General features: G+C 40.4%; 1 protein-coding gene across 1 annotated transcript in view; it reads left to right on the top strand.

Moving 5' to 3' along the window:
- LRP5 (LDL receptor related protein 5) overlaps positions 1 to 21,748 on the top strand; it is a 157,032-nt gene that overhangs the window by 97,427 nt on the left and 37,857 nt on the right. Inside the window, exons 8-12 of the mRNA XM_063117061.1 lie at positions 8,862 to 9,078; positions 12,466 to 12,755; positions 13,196 to 13,422; positions 16,501 to 16,685; positions 20,070 to 20,393. Coding sequence (XP_062973131.1) covers positions 8,862 to 9,078; positions 12,466 to 12,755; positions 13,196 to 13,422; positions 16,501 to 16,685; positions 20,070 to 20,393 — 1,243 coding nt within the window. The remainder of the gene's footprint in view (positions 1 to 8,861; positions 9,079 to 12,465; positions 12,756 to 13,195; positions 13,423 to 16,500; positions 16,686 to 20,069; positions 20,394 to 21,748) is intronic.

Below are 21,748 nucleotides of genomic sequence, written 5' to 3'. Positions count from 1 at the left end.
GAATCTCCTCTGATGTCAGCATTCTGTAAAGGATGAGAATACTTGGAGTGTCCTTTCTTGACTCTGTAAGAGAGGTTCACTCGTAAAAGTTTCCCATCTCATGTTTATGAGCTTTAGCTCCTTTCTTTTGATCTACATATTGTTTATACTTCTTTTGTTAATCCGGAACACATTCATGAAGTGCCACATCAGGAGGCTTATACAGGTACACTACAAGTGCAATCATCAACTGACTGCAGTTGATGTGAATTGTAGTCTGGAAGGCACAAGGTTGAAGAAGACTGATCTATATTCCAACTTCTCTTTTGTTTTCAAGGCAAAGATGTTCAGGTTGCTGACCTTGACATTAAAAAAACCTCAAGATGGCATGGATCATATAAATACATATGAAATAGAATCATTTGCTGGCTAATCATTATGATAATGAGAAGTGCAGTTTTTATGTTCAGATTGAATATACCTGAATCAATAACGTCCATATTAATTCTCTTTGTGTGAATATATCCCTGCCATTTGCCTGGCTGCTACCAGAATATAGAAAATTGAGCTAGATTAAGTCATTGCTCTGTCCTGGCAGACACATAAAAATTCCATGGGTTGTGTAGGTGTGTTTCCAAATGCACATTCCAGTGTGGGTGGTCTATGTGTTTTGCATTGCTTTCCTTGGAATCCACACTTGGATGCATATCGAAATGTGCATTTCATTTAAAGCAACGCATAGACCATTCACGCTGCCCATTTATCCTGGGCATGATATATATATATATATATATATATATATATATATATATATTTGTGTGTGTGTGCGTTTGGACTCTGAGAGTGCACCTGAACTGTATCCTCTGAGGCCAATTCCTGCACGCACGCAGACGCACATACCACAACACAAGATTATCTGATCTACCCAGAGTCTGCCCAATAACAAGAGAACTCTTGTAATTGGGCAAACTAAAAATAAATAAATTCCTCACTATCTTCTCTTTGCAATTTAATGTGCACATTCACCACACAGTTTAAAGTACCCTATTAGAGGGGAGGAACTGGGTTTGCAGGACATGCACCAAAGGACGGCAATCCTCTATGGTTAAATTCAGGGATGGACCATAGCTCAGTGGCTGACCACATTATTAGCATGCAGGAGGTCCTAAGTTCAGCCCCTGGTACTTGTAGATGGAGTTAGGAAAGAATCCTGCCTGAAACCCTGGAGAGCAGCTGCCAGTCAGTGTACACAATGCTGAGCTAGATGGACCAGTAGTCTGATTTGGTTCCTGTGATAGTTTGCATTTTGTCAACACCATTCTGATTTGAAACCTTACAGAACTGAAATTGTGCTATTTAAGGCTCTGAGGTAAACATTATCCAACTAGCCTCCCATGAGCCACAATGGTGTCATAGGAGCCCTTTTCCTAGCCACTCACTTTATTCACCTCTCCATCCAGCATGCAACTGGGAAGACAAGTATAGCTGGGCCCCCAGACGCAAGTTAGTAAGGAATGGGAAGTGGGATTGTGAACAGTGGTATAGCTAAGTGATTTTAGACACTAGGTTTAATGGTCTGGGCAGGTGGGTTGGTTATTACTTCTGCTGTGAATCACACAACTTAACATTTGTCTACAACTGCTTCTGAATTTCTGATATGTTAGAACAACAACAGAAATCTTTGCCATGGCAGACCATGTGCGGCATTGCATTTTAAATGCACTTAAATCATAGCACTATCATGACTACAGGAATAAAATGGAGTTTGCTTCTGCACCTGCCACTCTGTGTGTGATTTGGGGCCCTCCCCCAGTGCTGCAGGGCCATGGACTTTGGCTCCATGGTCCAGCACTAGCTGCACCACTGATAGTGAACAACATGTATTTAATCTGGGATAGAGGAATGCAAAGAAGGGTGTATCAGGGTTGATTAACACAATGTCTGCCTTCCATTTAGGGACATCTGCAAACACTTCACTGGCTGAAAGCTGGCATTCTCAAGATCCCATCACTGCAGTAGTATGCTTTTAAGGCTGAAGTCTATTGCTCAACCTTGGTTTCATGAAAGCTTAATGGTACAATCCTATGCATGCTTACACAGGAAATTCCTACAACTCCCAGCATGCCTCAGCCAGCATGGCTGGCTGGGTCATGCTGCGAATTGTAGGACATTTTTCTGTCTAAACATGGATAGGATTGTGCCCTAAGCCTTTGCAAAGTACATGGCTTCAACATACGATTGTGTCTGTCTGTGTTCCGTTAATTAGTACCAAACAAACTGGACAGATAGTTATCTGTATGCTGTAATCCAGCCTTTCCCAACCTGGTGCTCTCTAGATGTGTTGCACTACAGCTCCAATTATCTCCAAGCCATGGAGGTTGTAAACCAACATTTATGTAGAGCACAAGGTTAGGAAAAGCTGCTCTTATTTCTGACTAACTCTACAGAGTGGGTGAAGGAAAAATTTATATGACAACCTCTCTTAGGTAAATAGATTTTGGGGTGTTGGTGTTGGGGATGGAGTAGGACTCCTTTTCAGTGCTTAACTTGCACGCATGTGTAATTTTAATTTAGTAAAAGCAATGGGTTAGGTTCTACAAAACCTCTCCCCGCAGAACAAGTCTTTTCAGCTGCAGGCATCTGCACTGCCCAGAAGCTTGTCCTGAGTGTCAACACACTCTCCAAACCAATAGGAGCATATGTGTGGGGAGGGGAAATTGCTGATTTCACCCCCTTTTGTAAGTAAAAGTATCTTTCTGCTTGCACATGGCACCATTGGATCCAATTTATAATAATAGCAATAATAACCCCCATCTCTTGAATGGATACATAAAGCCACATTTGTGTTTACAGGTGTGACCTTACGATATTCATTGCATGGGCTAAAACATATATTGAGATTTCCATATTTATAAGCTGTGGGCTTAGAGTTTAAATGAGGCCATTACTTAATATCTCTCCAAAGATTTGGCAAACATAATTGTACTTGTGTAGCTATAGGCAATGAAAGTCCCTGATATGTATTAATTAAAGGTGGGGAGAATAACATGCATTGATCTTTAATTAGTCAATGGTGCATCGTTTGCAGAGTCTTGTTAGGTATTAATAGAAGTGTGTGTTGCCTGGGGGGTGGGGGCAGGGGAAAAGAATGGGATGTGTAATTGAGCCTGCCTCTGATCATTCATTATGTCATGAAATTCCAACCAGACCTAATCGGTGCATCTTGCTCTGGTTATGTTGGCAGGAACCTTAAACTATGTGTTTAAGTAACATTTGCTATAGCTTGCTATGCTCTTATGTTGTAATGCAGCTGAAATACTACTTGAGATTGAAGTATTGTTGGTCATACTTCGAGACCAGTCTTGGCTTTTCTGGAAACTTTATAATCCTCATTGATGAGGCAGTGAAGCAAGGCAAATAGCAGAGAAGTGTGTTGGCATATATCTGTTAGGGTATAGTTCTCCTGAGCTTGACACTGTAGCTCCTAAGCCATGTTACCTGTTTCTTTGTTAGAGGTTTGGCTTTGGTAGTTTTTTAAAAACTGAACGCTACATGTGTTTGGTAAACTTTCATATTTTACAGTAAATATTTATATTTTAAATATTTATATTGATATTGATATTGATAAATATTTATATTTTATGTAAATTTTCACTCTGGGTTCATTCCCTGCAGAATATGTAAAACAAATTAGTATAGGCTGGACAGCTAGAAAGACTATTCTATGAGCAGAATACCTTGAAATGCAAACAGTGATACTGGTCCAGTGGAAAACTTACGTTTGCATAGTTTAATTGAGCCCTGTCAGGATTGTGATCCAATTGACCTTATTTGAGTAAATATTTGAGGATCTTTGCATACACACAAGGAATTGTATATGCATTGGGTGAAGCATACATTTCAAAATGACTGTTGTGATAATAGGGTCTAAGGTACCCTTTTTTAAAAAAACAAAAACTGGTTCAGACAACATGCTGTGGCTTGTTGTGGGGTGCTTAACCCATAATGAGCTGTGGTATCCGCTGATGCCAAGTTGCATACACAACCTCTACTTTTGGGTTGCCGTGTCGTGTGAACCTGGCAAGCATGGTTAAACAACCCTCGCATAACCCACAGTTTGTTTCAGGGTAATGCAAAGGTTGTTCAACCTCCACATAACCCACGCTTGCCAGGTTCATGCACTATAACAACCCTTAAGCATGGGGTGCATATGCAACTCTCTTCAGAAGAATTGTTCTTCTAGTGCTCAAGCATGACACTTCATAACTTTTCAAAATGGAAAGGATGAAAGAATAACTTCTTCCCCCCACCAAAAGCCCAAAACTCAACTCTTGATCTAACCTGAAGTAGAATACCAGTGGTGAAATGATGTTTCAACATGTACTTGGTCTGTATAAAATTTTATTCTGAATGTAGAATGACACCTCTTTACTCTTAAGAACCCACCGTAGGCTAGAAATTTGCATTCTTTTCACTTGTAATGGGTCACTGCTCTGTCTCCCATCCCATTTAGTTTTATTTAAAAGTTTTCCATGGTGTTAGTTTGTGGCTGGGGATCAGATTCATAATGCCCAGGAGGGAATAAATGAAAGCTTGCCCATACCACTTTGAGAAGCAGCAGGGCAGACCTGCTTCAGAGGTACTAATGAGGTATGTAACAATGATGATCCATTCATAGAATAGAACCAAATATGCCTCTTGGAATTAACAGGCAGAAGATGTTCAAAAATGATTGTCGAGCTAGCAGCATGATTTATGGGCTAACAGGTCAAGCAAGTGAGGTAGTACTGGTAATTTAGAGGACTAGATGTATAATAATTTTATTTTTTTGTAAAGTGGCCTTGCATTCCATCACATTGGACTTCACAAAAACATAGCAGGCTCATCCCCCCAAAATAACTGGTTGGACTAGATGTTGCTTTTCTTACCGCATTGCAACTTAATCTCCCTAATTTACAGATGTATCCTTAATTCACTCTTCCATACCTCAAACTTTTTCTTCAGGGGAAAAAGTCAAAATTACATGCAGAGAAGTTGAGGACATTGAATTCATTTTGCTTTTCCAAGGAAGTTCCTTGATATTGAATAGGTCTCACCTTTTTATTTTTGTTGGCGTATCCATCCCGCTTTTAGATAGAGAGAACAATTGCCCCAGTCTGTGATCTGATAGAGGTTTTGATTTTATTTTATTTTTAAAAAGCTATTTTCTAGACAAAAAGACAACATGCAACTGCATTGTAGCCAGTCCTTGCAAGCCTGACCCTTGGGTGATGCAGAGAAAAGCCAAGCCACACATCAGTGGGCATGCTGTGGATATTAAAATAGTCTGACAGAAGGAAAACTTCAATTATAAATTAAGATTTGATTTGGAGAATTCCCCAGTGTCAAAATCTGTTTGGAATATCTGAGAAGCCAGTCCTAAAATAATTGTAGCTTAATTTCAGGGTGTGTTTTAAGTTGCACCAGGCCAAGTGTGCCTCACTTGTTAAATGTTAGTGAAGCTTCTGTTAAGGTTTCCCTTCAACTAATTATCTTACACAAAAGGAAATGTGCATAGTAGATATTTGTTATGGTTATGCTTGTGGCTTATTAGCATAATTACAGTGAAACGGATTGACGTTTCTTGTTTTATAACAATGTTGTGGTTCACAGTTGCCATCACAGCTGGTAAATTGTCTGTTCACAATACATTCCATATGTGCTGGAGACCAGATTGTGTAGGAATTTACAGGGTACAAGAGGAGAGGGGAAATAGTGGGGGGGGGGGGGGGAAGCAATGCTGCTCTGTTTTTTCTTTCTCCCCTCCCTCCCCAAAATCCACGTATAAAAGGCTTGATAGAACAGCAGGGGACGTACTTTGTATGTCAACTTCAAATGAACATTCAAATGCAATTTAATTTTGGCTGAAGGACCACAGCATTGGCAAGAGCATTTGGCTGATCTGCAGATATATATCAAACTTTATAGAGTGCCTATCAGGGGGTGAATGTGCAAATAAGAACTCAGCTCTTGTGCTGATACTTCATGGATTGTGCAGTGGTGAGGTTGTAAGAAGAAGGTACTCAAACAGCAATGCAGACTAGTTCAGGTTCCTACTCCACTTGTGGATACTGTGTTATGGAACTTCATCAGCACTTGATTTCTGTGGTGTTTTGAAAACTTCAGGTTTACAGATTTGTAGAACAATTCCTACTTTCAATAAATTGCCTTGGCAGATGATTCCCTATCTCAGCTGTGATGGGACTACAGTGTTTAATTGGACGTTGAAAAATATGGCCATAGCTGCTAGACAGATGGCGCCTCGGAAGGGGAGGGAAGGAGGCTGGAGCAGCCATAGGATGTGTTGTATCGAAGTCACCCTGGTCTCCTACCCTACCCTGAGAACCCCTCCTTTGCCCTGTCTCTGTGCTCTGTGCCTTGAGCATTGAGAGGTAGTTGGCATGGTTCTCCCCATGCTGGCTATGCGGGAGAGGGTTGAACACTATCTCTGAGTCCAGATTAATTACCCACTCACAGAAGGTTTGTTAGCCTCCAATGATTCCTTTACTAATAGCAAACAGTGAGCCTATTTGCATCATCAAAAAACCCACTATGGCTTATTCAAGTCACCGTGAGCTGTGTTGTGTGCTGGTGGCCATTTTGAATATTTGATCCATGACTGTGGCTTGTTGTGTCATTCAAACCCATTGGGAGGATTGTGTGAGGGTTACATAATGTTCACAGAACCCATGATCTGTTTTAGGGTTATGTGAAGGTTGTTTAACTCTTGTACAACCCACCCCCAACAGGTTTGGATGAAAGAACAAGTTGTGGTCAGGGCTTGAATTTTCAGGATGGCGCCTTGCTGCAGCTCGTCATGGCTTACATAAGCCTTGACAAGCCATGGTGATCATGGAAACACGGTCAGTGATTTGGCAGTTTCATGGAGAGAGATGGTTGTCATCAGCAGACTGCTGACATCAGGCTCCAGATGACCTCGTTCAGCTGTTTCATGTAGACTTTGAACAGCATGGGGGACAAAATAGAGCCCTTTGGAACTCCATGCCATAATTCTCATGGGGCAGAATAACTCTCTTCTAGCACCACTTCAGTGTGTTCATGTTTCTTTATTCCCAACAAAATATATTACCTTTTTCAGATTTGTTTTTAAAAGTATAGTTTCCCCATATTTTTTAAAAGAAAGAAACCTTGAAATTGAGTGCAAAATGGTTTCTCATTCACAGGCACCTAATGTGCCACAGGACAACTCCAGTGATGGATTTGGCAAGCTGCTTACCCAGTAATTGTTACTTGTCCCGGGCAACTGGTTAATGACATTGCTTAATATGTCTTTGCCTTAGGTCTATTATCCCAAAGAAATATATGCTTGCATTTTTAAATGACACTCAACCTGTGTCACTTCAGGCATTCATGTTGTGTGCAAATGATTTTTTTAATACCATCCTAAGTTGGTGCACCTGGAATAGGTGTCCCATGTCAGAATGAAATACAATAAGGATACTTGGGAAGAGCTGATATGCTCAAACTCTCTAGTGTATATCTACTTTGATATGTGGTTTCAAATTGCCATTAATGGATTCCATATATTTTATTTGCTGGAATGTCTACTATCATCTAATTGATCTCTGCTACTGTTTTTAACATGCAGTTTTACCAAGTAATCTAAGACATGCATATTATGTACTGCTGACAACAGCTGATGGTGTAGTTAGGAATTATTTTTAAGATATGTCATTCTTGGTAATAGGTATATAAATTGTTTTCAAAGACAAAGTCTGCATCGGGCAGTCTTTTTAGGCGCATTGTAATGGGCATAATGAGACCATAGCAACAAAACAAATGCCAAGTTTAAGCATAGAAAGAGTACATTTGTAGAAAAATAGTTGTTTTGTGAATTTACCCCAAACTCAACAAAAGAGTGGGACAGGGCGGGGGAAGGAAGCAACGTGAAGTAAACATGTACTGTTTTTAAAACATCTATCTTTATTGGTCCTGAGATTTGTCCTATGTATATTGAAATAAAACTTCTTTAGCATTAGCTCAGTTGTTGAGTTATTATGAATGTTTGTGAACATTCCAATTGCTCAGAAGTTCCAGTGACTGTGAGCACAGAAGAACTAGTAGCAGATAACAGTTCACACAATCAAAATGAGTCACCTTGGTCTATTGAAGGGAAAAATAACACTCCAATAACCATACAACATGGGTTATTGAAAGGTTATTTCCTCCTTCAACAAGCCATGCCACCCAGGTTCAGACATGACAAGCTGTGTCTGGGCAGTGATGATGGAAATTGTGCCCTGCATGCATTAAAATATAAATACGCCACCGTGACTTATTCTAATTGTGCAAACTAGGTCTGTGTTTGTTGGAAAAGATGCAGCAGAGAAGGGAGTACAGTGATAATCAACTGTTAGAGTGCAGCTACAATCCTCCGCATACTTATTGTTTTGTAGTATTCTGTTTGCCTCCCTTATATAGTTTATTTCATTTGTTTTTATTTATGATGATTCTTATTGTGATTGATTACATGGCTAACCATTTGGAGGAAAAATGGCACAATATAAAACTAATAAATGAGTAAAAAATAAAATATTAAATTTTAAAATACTGTAGTTTAAAGATTATACAAATGCATGGGTTTATCTCCTGCTATTAGCTAAACTGAACCTCCATGGACAATATACCGCCATCGTATATCTCTGAATACCATATGCTGAGGAGAAACAGGAAGCTATGACCTCCTTGTAAGCTTCCCAGAGGAATTTGGCTAAACTGGATGGATCTTCATCTTATTCAACAAGGGCATTTTTTAAAAATACACAATGATCAAACAATTTATTGTAGCTGGACTATTTTATCTTCTCTCATTGCTTTTGCAGGTAATAAATATGGATGGGACTATGAGGAAAACTCTTATAGAAGATAAACTTCCACATATATTTGGATTTACTTTGCTGGGTGACTACATCTACTGGACAGACTGGCAAAGGCGAAGCATTGAAAGAGTTCACAAAGTAAGGGCAAGCAGAGACATCATCATTGATCAGTTGCCTGACCTGATGGGCCTTAAAGCAGCAAGTGTTACCAAAGCTGTTGGTAAGTGAAGCCAATGTACAATTGATTTAAACTATGTCCCACAGTATTATTTTTGTAATGACTGCAATAGCCAGTTCTTGTAATGGCAGTGGGGACTATCTAGAAATGTTTAGTGAGCTGCTAAATAGGAATTCGAGCTTGTTCTGGCCAAAATAGAATAATTGAAACCCTCAATGTAAGTTCCTTGCCTTAACAAGCAAGGGAAACTTGGGAAAATCAGCTCTGAGCACCAGTCCCCTAACCCATTCCCTGCAGTGTGTGTGTGTGTGTGTGTGTGTGTGTGTGTGTGTACGACAGAGAGAGGGAAAGAGAGGGAGGGAGGGAGAGGATGAACAAATTCTAAACTGATTTAAGGGGCTCCTATTCATCCACCCAAATGTGTATTCCTAGTTGGACAGGGGCTCACATTTGCATGCTCCTTTAGCAGTCAGGAGTTTTTCTTGGCAGCAAAGGGAAGGGTCCATGCAAAATCCATGTGCCATGGCAGTTTTTGAGGTGCTGGGAGGACAGAGAGAGATGTTGACATCCTCTTGCTCCCCCAATGAGTTTGTAGCAAATATTGGGGTGGGATCTCAACCATTGGTAGGGATCCTTTCCTAACCTTCCCAGCCCTAGGTTCCTATCCTCACTCTCAACTCACTATATTGGCAGGTGATGCATAGATGATTGTGGAGGCAAGACATCTTACCTAAACTGTGTCCAAAATGACTGCAAAATGAGTGGGTTTAATGTGATATTAGTCACCTGGTTTCTTGGAGGAGCTCTCATAGTGCTGATGTATTCATATTTTCCCCCATGCTACCTATGTTGTTCCATTAGGTGAAATGAGTAGTTTATCATGCATTATTGCAAATGAGAAACAAGTGTGATTTTTAGAGATGCATTGAACAGGCCACAAAACACCCACTTGTAATACCTTCCCTTTTTAGCTTCTTAATGGCAAGCTATTAGCTGCAGATCCCATTATACTCTCTTGACCTATTTTTATGTCTAGCGAGGCTTTCCGTTTAATTATGATGTCTGAAAAGAGTGGCCATTCATTCCCTTTGTATCTGCAGATAGAAAGTTCTACACTGCATATATATGAAAGCTTGCCTCCTAACTGTACTTAACTGAGATCTGTTAAGTAAATCTGAGTACTTCCAAGATCCCTTTCAGAAGTTTGTGAAATCTCCCCTGGAGTGTGAAACTTAGCACCACATCTAGCATTGTACTCTGCCCACAGTTAGAATTTCTGCAGGAGCAAGGTCTTCTCTATTATAATTGCTGGCTGAACCATATCTGATGGCTGTAGAAAGGCCTGGCAGATTCCGTTTCAAAATTTGGCCCACCTGTCTCCCGAGTTCATCAGGATTCTCATGTTGGCCTGGAATCTGTTACACTTTAGAAAGTGAATCAATCTTTAGTTATCCAACTCAGATATTTGGATATCTGATTCCAACTTGGATATCTAATTTTGATATTAAAGACATGGTTGGTCTGTTCAGACAATTGAATGAGGATCTATTTTGCTAAGTTAGTAAAGATCTTCAGTAAAATGCGTTTGATGAAAGCTGGGGCACATTTGCCCTTTAAAGCGGCTCTCCCAGTGTACTGGAATTGGTAAAAATTGTTTTAAAAAATTGTTTAAAAAATATCGATAAAGGGTATATCATTGGTCTTTCCATATGCTGTTGGTTGGGTTTTAATGATGGGTCATATAGTTGCAAGGTAGACTTCAACCTGACTTGAAGATTATAAAATAATAAGCATTTATATATAGGCTGGGGGATTTTTCATGTTCAAAACTGTTTCATATGCATTATCTTAGTAATCCATACACCAATCCTATAAGGTAAGTTACTACAATTTCCAATATTGCAAGTAGGGAAATGAAGCCGAAAACTGTTGTGTCTTGTCAAAGGCCACCTGGTGAGTCTATGATTGAGGTGAACGTTTGAACCAGGGACTTCTAGCTCTCAAATAGGACTGAAATAAATGAGAGGGGAAATGTTTTTAATCAGTCACACTAATCCTAGAAGACAAGTTCATGCTTTGGGAGGAGGTCTATTTGGAGCCCTTTCAGACATAGGAGCAGTGCCAGCTCCCAAGTTTTCAAGGGCCCTTGGGTAGGGTGCCTTCCGTGCCCCTGCTCTCCTTCAGTAAGTCTATTTTCTCAACACTACCGTTGTCACCAGCTGCTATTGCTGCTCTTCCTCTTTTTCATCATTGCGACCACTTGCTTGCTTGACAGGCAGAGAACCAGTGAGCACATAGATGGTGAGCAAGTGCTGCTTCTCCTGTTCACCACCACCGTTGTCATAGTGAGAGGTACTTGCTAGAAGCTTGGGCATTGCTTCGAAGCTTGTGTTTGATGTGTTTTCTACGTGGATCACCACCCTCAAAGATGGAATCTGTCAGTAATATGAGTTCTGCAGCACTCAGCAGTGCTCATCATTTGCTTCTAAGTAATTACATGCCCTCAGAAATGCTACATTCTGCTGTCCCATGTTCAACTTTTTGGTCAGATATTCATTACTTTCATACTGTTGTGGGATGTTTTTCCCATTGCGGCAATTTGTGCTACACCTTTTCTGAAACATGAAAGTTTTTATCTGAAAGATCAAATGTTCTGGCCAAAAATGTTTGACATAGCTCCAGCTCCTGAATGACTCGTGAATATGATTAGGTGTAACAGGGTGTTTAGTGTTGCAGTGTGGATGCAAACAAAATGGCTTGCCTTGTTCAACCACTTTTGGTAACTGCCACATTAGTATATGTGATCATGGTTTGACAGTGATGAACAGCTTCATTGGAACTGCTTTTGCTAGAAGGCATTTCATTATTTATCTTGATTAACTTGTTTATAAGTTACTTGTGTACAGACCTGGCTTCGCACAAGTTGGAATAGCCCTCACTTCAAAACAGCAAAACCCTCAAGCAAACTTGCACAACTGTCAGTGTTACACATATTGTGCCCACCACACCTGGGTGAAGCCATGCTCACTGGCACCCCTACGCACAGCCCCTGATGGGTGCACTTCTCTAGCCCTCTGAGGGAGGGATTTGTCCATTCTCTTCCCCTGACAGATCTGCCCCACATTAGGGAGGAGGGAGAAGCCATATTTGAGAGCCAGTGTAGTGCCAGAGTGTTGGACTGGGACTCAGAAGACTCATGTTCTAGTTCCCACCTGGGCATGAAGTGGGGCATAGTGAGAGCAAGTCCAGGAGCTTCTTTATCAGTGGGTCCTTGTTGGGATGTGGGTCCTCAGCAGGTGCCCAACGATGCCTGATGCTCGCCCTGCATATGAGTTCTCTCCCCCACCCTCCGCAATGTTTACAGCTATGTTGCATGCAGTTCTATGCTAACCAGTTTCCATTATTTCAAATAAATGTTTTACCTTTCAGGAACGAATCCTTGTGCTGAGAATAATGGAGGCTGCAGCCACTTGTGCTTCTTCACACCTCAGGAATGCAGATGTGCCTGTCCCATCGGATTGGAGTTACTTAGTGATATGAAGACCTGCATCATTCCAGAAGCCTTCCTTGTCTTCACCAGCAGGGCAGCCATTCACAGGATTTCTCTTGAAACAAACAATAATGATGTAGCTATTCCACTTACTGGTGTAAAAGAAGCTTCTGCACTCGATTTTGATGTGTCTGACAACAGAATCTATTGGACAGATATTAGTTTAAAGGTATTCATGGCATCTTAACTGAACACATTGTTCTGCTAGCCTACGGTACATAGTTAGTTTCAGTCCAATGTTTCCAGAAGAATAATTTGGTAATAAATGAGTTGTCCTGTAGATATTACAAAACAAAACACACACACCTGGGTGAGCACAATAAGTCTGTTTCTTTTGTACACTGAAATCAATAGACATAAAAAGTTTGTAAACTATGCTAAAAGATATGAAGATAAACATAAATATTGTCTGCCATTTGGTGTGAATAAGATAATAGCTATTTGAAATAGCTATTGGTTTGTTTATTTTTAGCAGTGCTATAGAACCTTTTTTCTAAATGTGCATTTTCTTTTTTCTTTTGGGTAATAACTTTGGCAAAACAGTGATTATTACTTAATTTGGTTTGTGTTATTGAATTCCTTTAACAATTCCACAAAACTGTTTTGTAGACAATAAGCCGGGCTTTCATGAATGGAAGTACAGTTGAGCACGTGATTGAGTTTGGGCTGGATTACCCTGAAGGAATGGCTGTGGACTGGATGGGGAAAAACCTTTATTGGGCAGATACTGGAACCAATAGAATTGAAGTGGCACGCCTCGATGGGCTATACCGGCAAGTTCTTGTGTGGAAGGATTTGGACAACCCAAGGTCTTTAGCTCTTGACCCATCTAAAGGGTAAGGAAGATTTGTTTTTCCCTTGCAACATAATTTCATTAGAACAGTGACAGGCAATGGTTTCAGCACACAGGACATGCTTTATATAAAGGGCCACAACTAATCCATATATCCTGTCAATTCAAATGGCTTGTATTAATCTGAAAACCATTTGGTTGCTGGTGTAAGTCATACCTTGACTGATTTGAGTCTTTATGCCAGCTGGTGTGACCAATAAGCCAGGTATGGCTTGATGTCTATGTTCAAAATGAATGAGCTCCCTAAGGTCATAAAATGAACTTGAAAACATGTTTCTTGAAATGTATCTTGATTTATAAAGATTTTTACCATCTGCATTCTAGTTAGGAGCCTTGCAGATACCTTTATCTGTTATAGTAGTCTTTGCATTGGTAACCTCTTATTTAGATCTGTAATGTGCTTTATGTGAGATTAACCTCGTGCCTTGATCCAGAAACTGAATCTGTTTCAAAATGCACTGACCAGGATGCTGACTGGGACTCCTGTGCACATGTTACACTGGTTTTGAAGTGACTAGCCTGGCTGGCTGTTAACCTGCTGGGCCAGGTTCAAGGTTTTGTTGCTTGCCTATAAAGCTGTGAACAACTTGGGACCAGGTTACTTGTGAGATCACCTTCCCCGATATAGACTTGTTCAATCGTTAAGTTCATTGGAGGAGGCCTTGCTGCTGGTCCTCCATCTACAGATTGCCACCTGGCAGCAACCCGAAAGATGGCCTTTCCCAAAGTGGCACCCACTTTGCCCCCTCCTCCTTGGTATGTGGGAGGTGCCTACTGTGGCACATCTTTGGCATGAAATACTGTCTTTTCACCCAAGCCTTCCCTGACTGAGTGTGCTACCCAGTTCATTGATTGTTAGTTGTCCATTTTTAAATGTTTTAATTGAGGTATTTATCTTTTGGTTTTAAATATTTTTGACTGAGATGGTTTGTGCTTTCTGTTTTTAAATGTTTTAACTGTGGGTGTTTTGTATTTGAAATGTTTATGTTGTTAACCTCTTCGAGTTGTCTTTTAGTCAAGTGGTCTATAAATTGCTTAAATAAATAAGGAAATAAATTCTTATATTTGTATGTAGTCATGAGAATTAGAAACATTTTTTTTAAAAAAATGAAACTCAGCAAGAGCTTAGCAGGTGCAAAAATAAAATAAAACGTGTTGATAGCTAAATACAGCCCCTGGACTGATCATATGTTTTGTCTCCCATCCACTTCCTGCTTTGGTGTTAGAAATAATTGAAGTCTGATGAATTTGTATGAAAGAGAGATTATTACCAAATGTATTCTTAAAAATCTACTTTAAGTGTGAATTGTGGGATCCAAAGAACCTCAGGTGTAAAGCTAGATGTTTCTGAATCTAAAGTTAAGGCTTCCCTGGTTGGTTGGTTTTTTACTAGTCTCAGTTCCTGACTGCATTGTGGGGGTAGGACCATAAGGTGGTTCTCTTCCCCCCCCCCCCGTCCCCCCCCAAATGTTTTGAGATCAGCTTTTGGGGAATAAAGAGCAGGATTCCCCGAAACTACAATGTGCATGTAAGCTCCCCGTTGTTCCACTTTGGTTCTCTCCTACCCAAGAGGTCTAAAGTCAGAAAAGCCATATTCAGGTTTCCTCTTTCAGCTTGCTTAGAGCCAAATCAAGCTGAGTATCTGTTGAAAGTTGGCCTTGCTGTCAATAGTTCCATACATCTTGCTTGTTGTATCATTAATTCCTAAGTGTTTGCATTCCTTATTTAGTTAAGCTATGTAACTTCCTGGCGGAATCTCATCAGGGAATATGACATTTACAAATATTACACTGTCAAATATACATTGTAGACTTTAGAATGAGCTATTGCATTTTCCTTTTGAATAAGCTATTTGCATGCACGTTTTGACAGAAAATGAAGGTGTATGCGTTTGTTTAAGATACTTTTAGTCTGTGTTAACATCTAGCCATTTGTTCCGTATTGTATTTGATTCCCTATCTTTCCATGTGTGTAATGTTTATTCTACCTGTGTTTTATTATACCTTATGCTGCTCCTAAGTGTGAATAGGAGGTTTCATCCTCTGTCACTTCTAGATAAGAGGAGCAAATGGCTAATCATAGTAGCTTGCCTATTTGTTCTTTACTTGTGACAATACTCAATAATACAAAATTGCCCATTACATATAGTAATATCTATTCATTCATTTCTATAACATGATACCTTGCTCTTCAATCCAAAAAGGATTCTCAGTCTGGTTTGCAACACAGCTTCAAATCACATAAATAATGTAACTAATTAAAACAATAAAAACACAATGAAGCAGCACAGCATAAAACACCAGCACAGGACAGAAATAAAGTGAAGTCTAAAAGTCCTAGGAAAATTAAAAAGGGGTTTCTCCTGGCACTGAAAGGATTTCAAACTTGGTGGCAAGTGAATATCCCTGGGGATAGAATTCCAAAGCTGGAGTGCCACCCCCAAATGGCCCCTCTCTTTGTTTACTGCTCACTTCACTCACTCACTTCTGCTGGCAAAGGTGCCTAGATAAGGGCCTATGAGGAAGATCTTTATAGGAGATCTATGAAGAGAAGGTGGTCCCTAAGGTACCAGGGTTTCAACTGTTTTCCCTTCTATGTGTATCAGCTTTGTAGGGTTGAGTATCCTGACACCATGCCATTACCTGCTGGTACAGAAAAATATGCAAACGTTTGAATTGTTTATTGTGCTGTCTGATAAGTTCTGTGCAAATCAAAACCTCAGATCATAGAATCATAGAAAAATAGAGTTGGAAGAGGCCTATAAGGTCATCGAATCCAACCCCCTGCTCAATCTTCATACAGAAACACTTGTTCTATGAGATGTAACTAGGATCAATGTGGTGCCTAAAATCTATCTGGGATGTCTGCTGTTCCAACTCAAATGTTTTAAGATAGTCGTTGAAAGATTAGATGTATTATTCTTACAGTTAATACTATTATTACTTATTAAGCACCTATTTTGCTATCCTCTTTTTACATGGCTAGGAGTATGTGTGATATGGTGTGATATGATTTAAACAGTGAATCAGTGTTCTGACTTTTGTTTCATTTTTAATTCCAGGTACATGTACTGGACAGAGTGGGGAGGCAAACCAAAGATAGTTCGGGCATACATGGATGGGACAAACAGCATCACTTTAGTGGATAAAGTGGGACGTGCCAACGATCTTACTATTGATTATGAAGATCAAAGACTCTATTGGACTGACCTGGACACAAGCATGATTGAGTCTTCAGATATGCTAGGTAGCATGACACAATTTAGAGCATATCAGATGAGATGCTGTACTGAGAAGTCCTATACAAATTAAGTGGCTGAATCCAGGAATTCCACAAATTGAGTCCAGGAGTTTCAAGCTTCAGCTCTCCTTTTTGTATAGACTATTCCTGGGTTAGACTTGGGCTGCAGTCCTATGCACACTTACCTGGGAATAAATGCAATTGAAATGCAATTGGGCTTACTTCTGAGCAAACTTGCATAGGATTGCTCTGTCAATATCTCATAAAACTAAAAAAAAAAAAACTGGATGCGGGGGAGGGAGAGAAACATTCGCTTAAAAACTCTTCTGATTTTGGCAAAATGGATAGTAATGATTAGTATAATCCACTTGCATATTGTTATGCTCTTGTATACTTTCTATGCAAAGTTATGTTTTTGTGTAAAACTGACTTGGGTGTATCATATGGCATCTTTAGGTGCCAATTTAATAACCTTGAAAAGTTTTCTCCCTGAAATATTTTTAAAGTATTTTAAAATATTATTTTAAAAACTCAATCAAATCTTTTAGACCTCAGGAAATTTCTCTCTTGATAAAAAAGATGGGCCTATTAAATAGAAGAAACATTGTAAGAATTTCTAAAGCACCTGTAACTTTATAAAGGAACTATTATGACCCACCAGTCTCAAGGAGAATTCTGGCAACAGGTTGTATCCAATGTTAGTCTAACTTAAGTCCCATTTCTTTTGATGGGTTTACTCTATGTAGGACTAACACTGGATCCAGCTCCATGGCTCATTTCAGACAATACGTTAGTCAACACTGTGTAAAAACTCCACTCAGCAGTTCTTAAACCACCGTTAGGGGGTACTCCCCACTCAGCATGTTCTAACATTTCTCAACTGTGGTGTAAAAACTCCACTGTGCACTTCTTAAACCACCGTTGAGTTCACCGTCTGAACTGAGCCCATGTCTCCCCTCCTCAGTAGCAGCCCTTATAATCACTTTGTGCAGGAGAGGGCTCTTCCTTCTCCTTTTGTCTCTGTAGATTGTGGGTAGTGCCATCTTGCCCCCCTACTTTGCCTCCCTTGTTTCAGGCAGCAGCAGCCCCAAATATATCACCTAAGGTAGTTTAAAGAGATTATGAGTTTTTCCCCTTCTCTGCACTTTCCTCTCTAATTTTAGTCTTGCAAAATAAAAACTTGGACTTTTCCACTTCCATACCAGCGCAATGGCAAACCCATACAGACAAACAGAGAAGGAAGGAAGTTCTGCTGCCCTATACGCTGTTGTTAAAGGTGATGCTACTGGGGAGGGAGAAGGGGATATATCACTAGAACTCTTGTTTTTGCCTCTGTTTAGGGGCAAGAACAATGAAGGAGGAAGAACTCCCCATCAGTGCATTTTCTCATACTCTTGCTTCAGAGTAGCTGGTCATGCTAGGAGCTGCTGCCATGTTTCTCTGAGCTGCCCTGAACTCTTTGTATATGTACAAGGGTGTGTATGGAGTCCCTTAATCCTCATGTGTCTGGCAATATTAGTGGGAAGAAAAAGAAAGAGCTCTCACTTTGGAAGCCCCAACAGAGCCATGTTCTAAGAATTGCAGATGAGGTTTGCCGCAAACAAAACAGCCCTGCAAGCAGCTTTCAGATTCAGAACACTGTTCTGTTGGGGCTTCCAGATGAGAGCAGTATTTTTATAATTATGAAATAAGGAGGAGAAAATCTTGCCCACAGCCTCAATAGAGAGAGTGAGCCAGTTTGCATATCACAAGAAGCCCCCATGGGTGAATTTCTCCGCAGGGCTTCTCACTGCAGTTCCAGATGCCATTTGAAAATTCAAGCTGTAGCACAGAGGGTGCTGGGATTTGTTGTTACGTGTGAAACCATCAAGGATGGGTTTTGGGAGTGGTTAACAAGCCACCCACAACCCTAAAACAGGCCATGGGTTCCAGGTGGCTTGTAAACCACCCCAGCAACCCACCTTTGCCAAGTTTGCACGTAATGACAAGCCATGTCGTGGCTTACATTCTTAAAATGCAACACGGCAAGCCCCATGGAGAAATTCACCCACAGTGGCTAGCCGTTACATGAGAATTAGGTCATAGTCTCAGAGGTTGTCTGTGAGATAAAGGAGTCCCTTATTAGTGCTGTGCAAAGAAGTATCATGCTAAGATATGTTGTCCCTCAGTCGAGGGAGAGGATAACCACAGAACTCTTTCCCTCCCACACAGGAAGCCAGCAGGGAACAATCCTTCTGTAGTGCCTTCAGAACCCAACCTTCTCTCTCTCCCCATATTAAAGAGGGAAGCTGTGTTCTACCGGCTGCTCATGAGGATTGTTCCCTGCTTGCTACACAGGAAACTGCCTATAGTCAGGTCCTTGGTTCATCTAGCCCAGCATTGTTGACACTGACTGGCAGAAACTCTCCAGAGTTTCAGGCAGGGATATTTCAAACTGGAGAGGCCAGGGATTGAACTTCTGCATGCAAAGCAGATGTTCTACTCTGAGCCACAGCCCTTTCTGCAGGCAGTTTCAAAGGTAGAATGAGGGAGCTGTTCCTTTTTCATTTCCTAGAATGAGAGTTGGGAATGGGGAGGGAAGGAATTTCTTATTTGGCAGGGGTAAGCAACTTCTGGCCCTCCAAATGTTTTGGCCTGCAGCTCCCATGATCCCTCTCCATTGGCTATGCAGTCTAGGGCTGATGGTCAAAACATCTGGAGGGCCACAAATTGCCCACCCCTGCCCTAGGTGATCAGATGATTGGCTTGCGCTATGGCCATTGATTGCTAATATAATGATTTGGAGGAGGATTAGTAGAAGGAACTTCTGAAATTCACATTTTTGTGTGTGTCACTTAAGCATCTAAGAAATGAAGCTTTTTATATATAACCTACCTCCTTGCCTCCTTCAAAATTGCCCTTGCAGCGGAAGATTGCCTATATGCTGGTGGAGGGGGAGCCCCTTGCCTGAGAGAAGTTTTTCTCTCAATAGAGTTGGGGCTACTGGCTCCAAATGGTTCTACTGGTATCTTCCTTTTGGAGGGGAACTGAAGCATTCATCCGAGATATTCAAAGGAACTGAACTTTTCTGTGTTTGATAAATACTTGCATTTGCTATGAGCTCCCAGCCCAGTCCAGTCCTATTTTTAAGTGCAATCCAACAGGTTGTGTAAGCTTCCTTTGTTGGGGGAGGATGGGAATGGGAATTGCAGATGGAAGACCTGTATCCCTGGTGATTAATAATAATTATTAGTAACAATTTGGAATCCTGATATCATCAAATTTGACGTACTATGTTTTGAAAACAAAAATAAAAAACGTTAATCTATCCTCTGCAATTAATCTTTTACTATTTGGTTACCAAGTTTGAGTTGCTGTATTTATTAACAATATATGGGCCATGTTTTTCAGGGCAAGAGAGGGTAACAATAGCAGATGATCTTCCTCATCCCTTTGGGTTAACTCAGTACAGTGACTTCATCTACTGGACAGATTGGAACCTTCACAGTATAGAAAGAGCTGACAAGACAAATGGGAGAAACCGGACACTAATTCAAGAACGTCTGGATTATGTGATGGATATATTGGTTTTCCATTCATCAAGACAGGATGGCTTCAATGATTGTGTGCAAAATAATGGGCACTGTGGGCAGTTGTGCCTGGCCATACCAAATGGCTATAGATGTGGCTGTGCATCTCACTACACCTTGGATCCCAACAGCCGGAATTGCAGTTGTATGTTTATCTTTTTGTAGTTCTCTAAATATTTGCAATTCTTTTAACTCCCAGGTTTTCATATTTGTAGCACAGCGCTCTGTGTGTGTGTGTGTATGAGAGAGAGAGACAGACAGACAGATAGATTGCTAGAACGTTGAGAGTGATCCACAGCTATTGATGCAGGAAGCCAAACCAGAGCTGGAGAACATACTGTGAAGCAGAAGATCTTGAGAAGGAACTTAGAAAACCAAGATAAGAGGAAGGAGCCACTTGGTTCCTACTCTAGCCCTGTTGTTTCCTTCCAGTACTGACAGGTGGTTCCTTCCATTCAATTCTCCAGGCAACTGGGGAATTCTAATTCTTTCCCTTGGCATTGGAGCTTGTTCCAGTAATCTCGTTGTGTTGCTCCTTCCCAGACTGGACTTAGTGAATGTCGGGGACTGGAGCAGGACAAAAAAAGAATGTGGTCGACTAATACACTAATATACCTTTACTCGAGTTCAGAAATCCTTATACATAGCAGCAGTTTGGATGCTTATGACTGTATGTAAGGATTTCTGCATACACACCCAATGAATGCTTGGCTAGGATGGCCTTGCAAGTCGAGTACCTTTTTTCACACGAATCCTTTCCTCCCATTTCCAAATTCAATATATTTTTGAATGATTGTTGTAAAATGTATATGCTGGTTTCCACTCTGAAAACATTTAACAAAGTATAAAAACAACCACAAAAATTATATGAACAAGAATCCCATTGTTAAAACAACTAGATATGTGTCAACACAATTCAAGGCTAACAGCAGCATTGAAAAATGGGGCCGGGAGAGCCAGGGCGAGCAATTAATAGAATGAAACAGCAACAGCAAACTTTTCTTGTTTAAAAAGAAAAGACTTCAATTGCTGACAGAACACAGATAAAGAGAACGATGATCTAAACTCCTCGAGCAGCAAGTTCCATATACAGGCTTTCCTGTAAGTTGTCTCAGTTTGAAGGGCTTTGCTTTTATTTGTAGACAAGCATTTTTTAAAAACAAAAACAGTATTGGTTCTCCAGGGCTTGTGGCTGATATTGTTCAGACACTGAGTCAGTGATAGATCTGTTAACCACAACAGCTGTTGTGTATTTTAGCGATTCCCAAAAACCTTACTTTGAGATTTGTAATAACGCCACCTTCATGTTTTGGAGGAAAAAGTCACCTAAACCCACAAACAAACAACTCTAAATTCATTTTTAATTTATTAGTATTTTAACATCAGTATTATGATCCCAGAGGCTTCTCTGGTTAAAGTAACAGTGCCAGATTTTCATATTGTTTTTGTTCAATGCTTGCCTATGAATGGGGAAGAAGACCCTTCTAGCTTACTGTGAAG

This window comes from Elgaria multicarinata, chromosome 2 (assembly GCF_023053635.1).
Source record: "Elgaria multicarinata webbii isolate HBS135686 ecotype San Diego chromosome 2, rElgMul1.1.pri, whole genome shotgun sequence".
Classification (NCBI taxonomy): Eukaryota; Metazoa; Chordata; class Lepidosauria; order Squamata; family Anguidae; genus Elgaria; species Elgaria multicarinata.
Note: the sequence above shows the minus strand (reverse complement) of the source record. Positions and strands in the feature narration are given on the sequence as shown.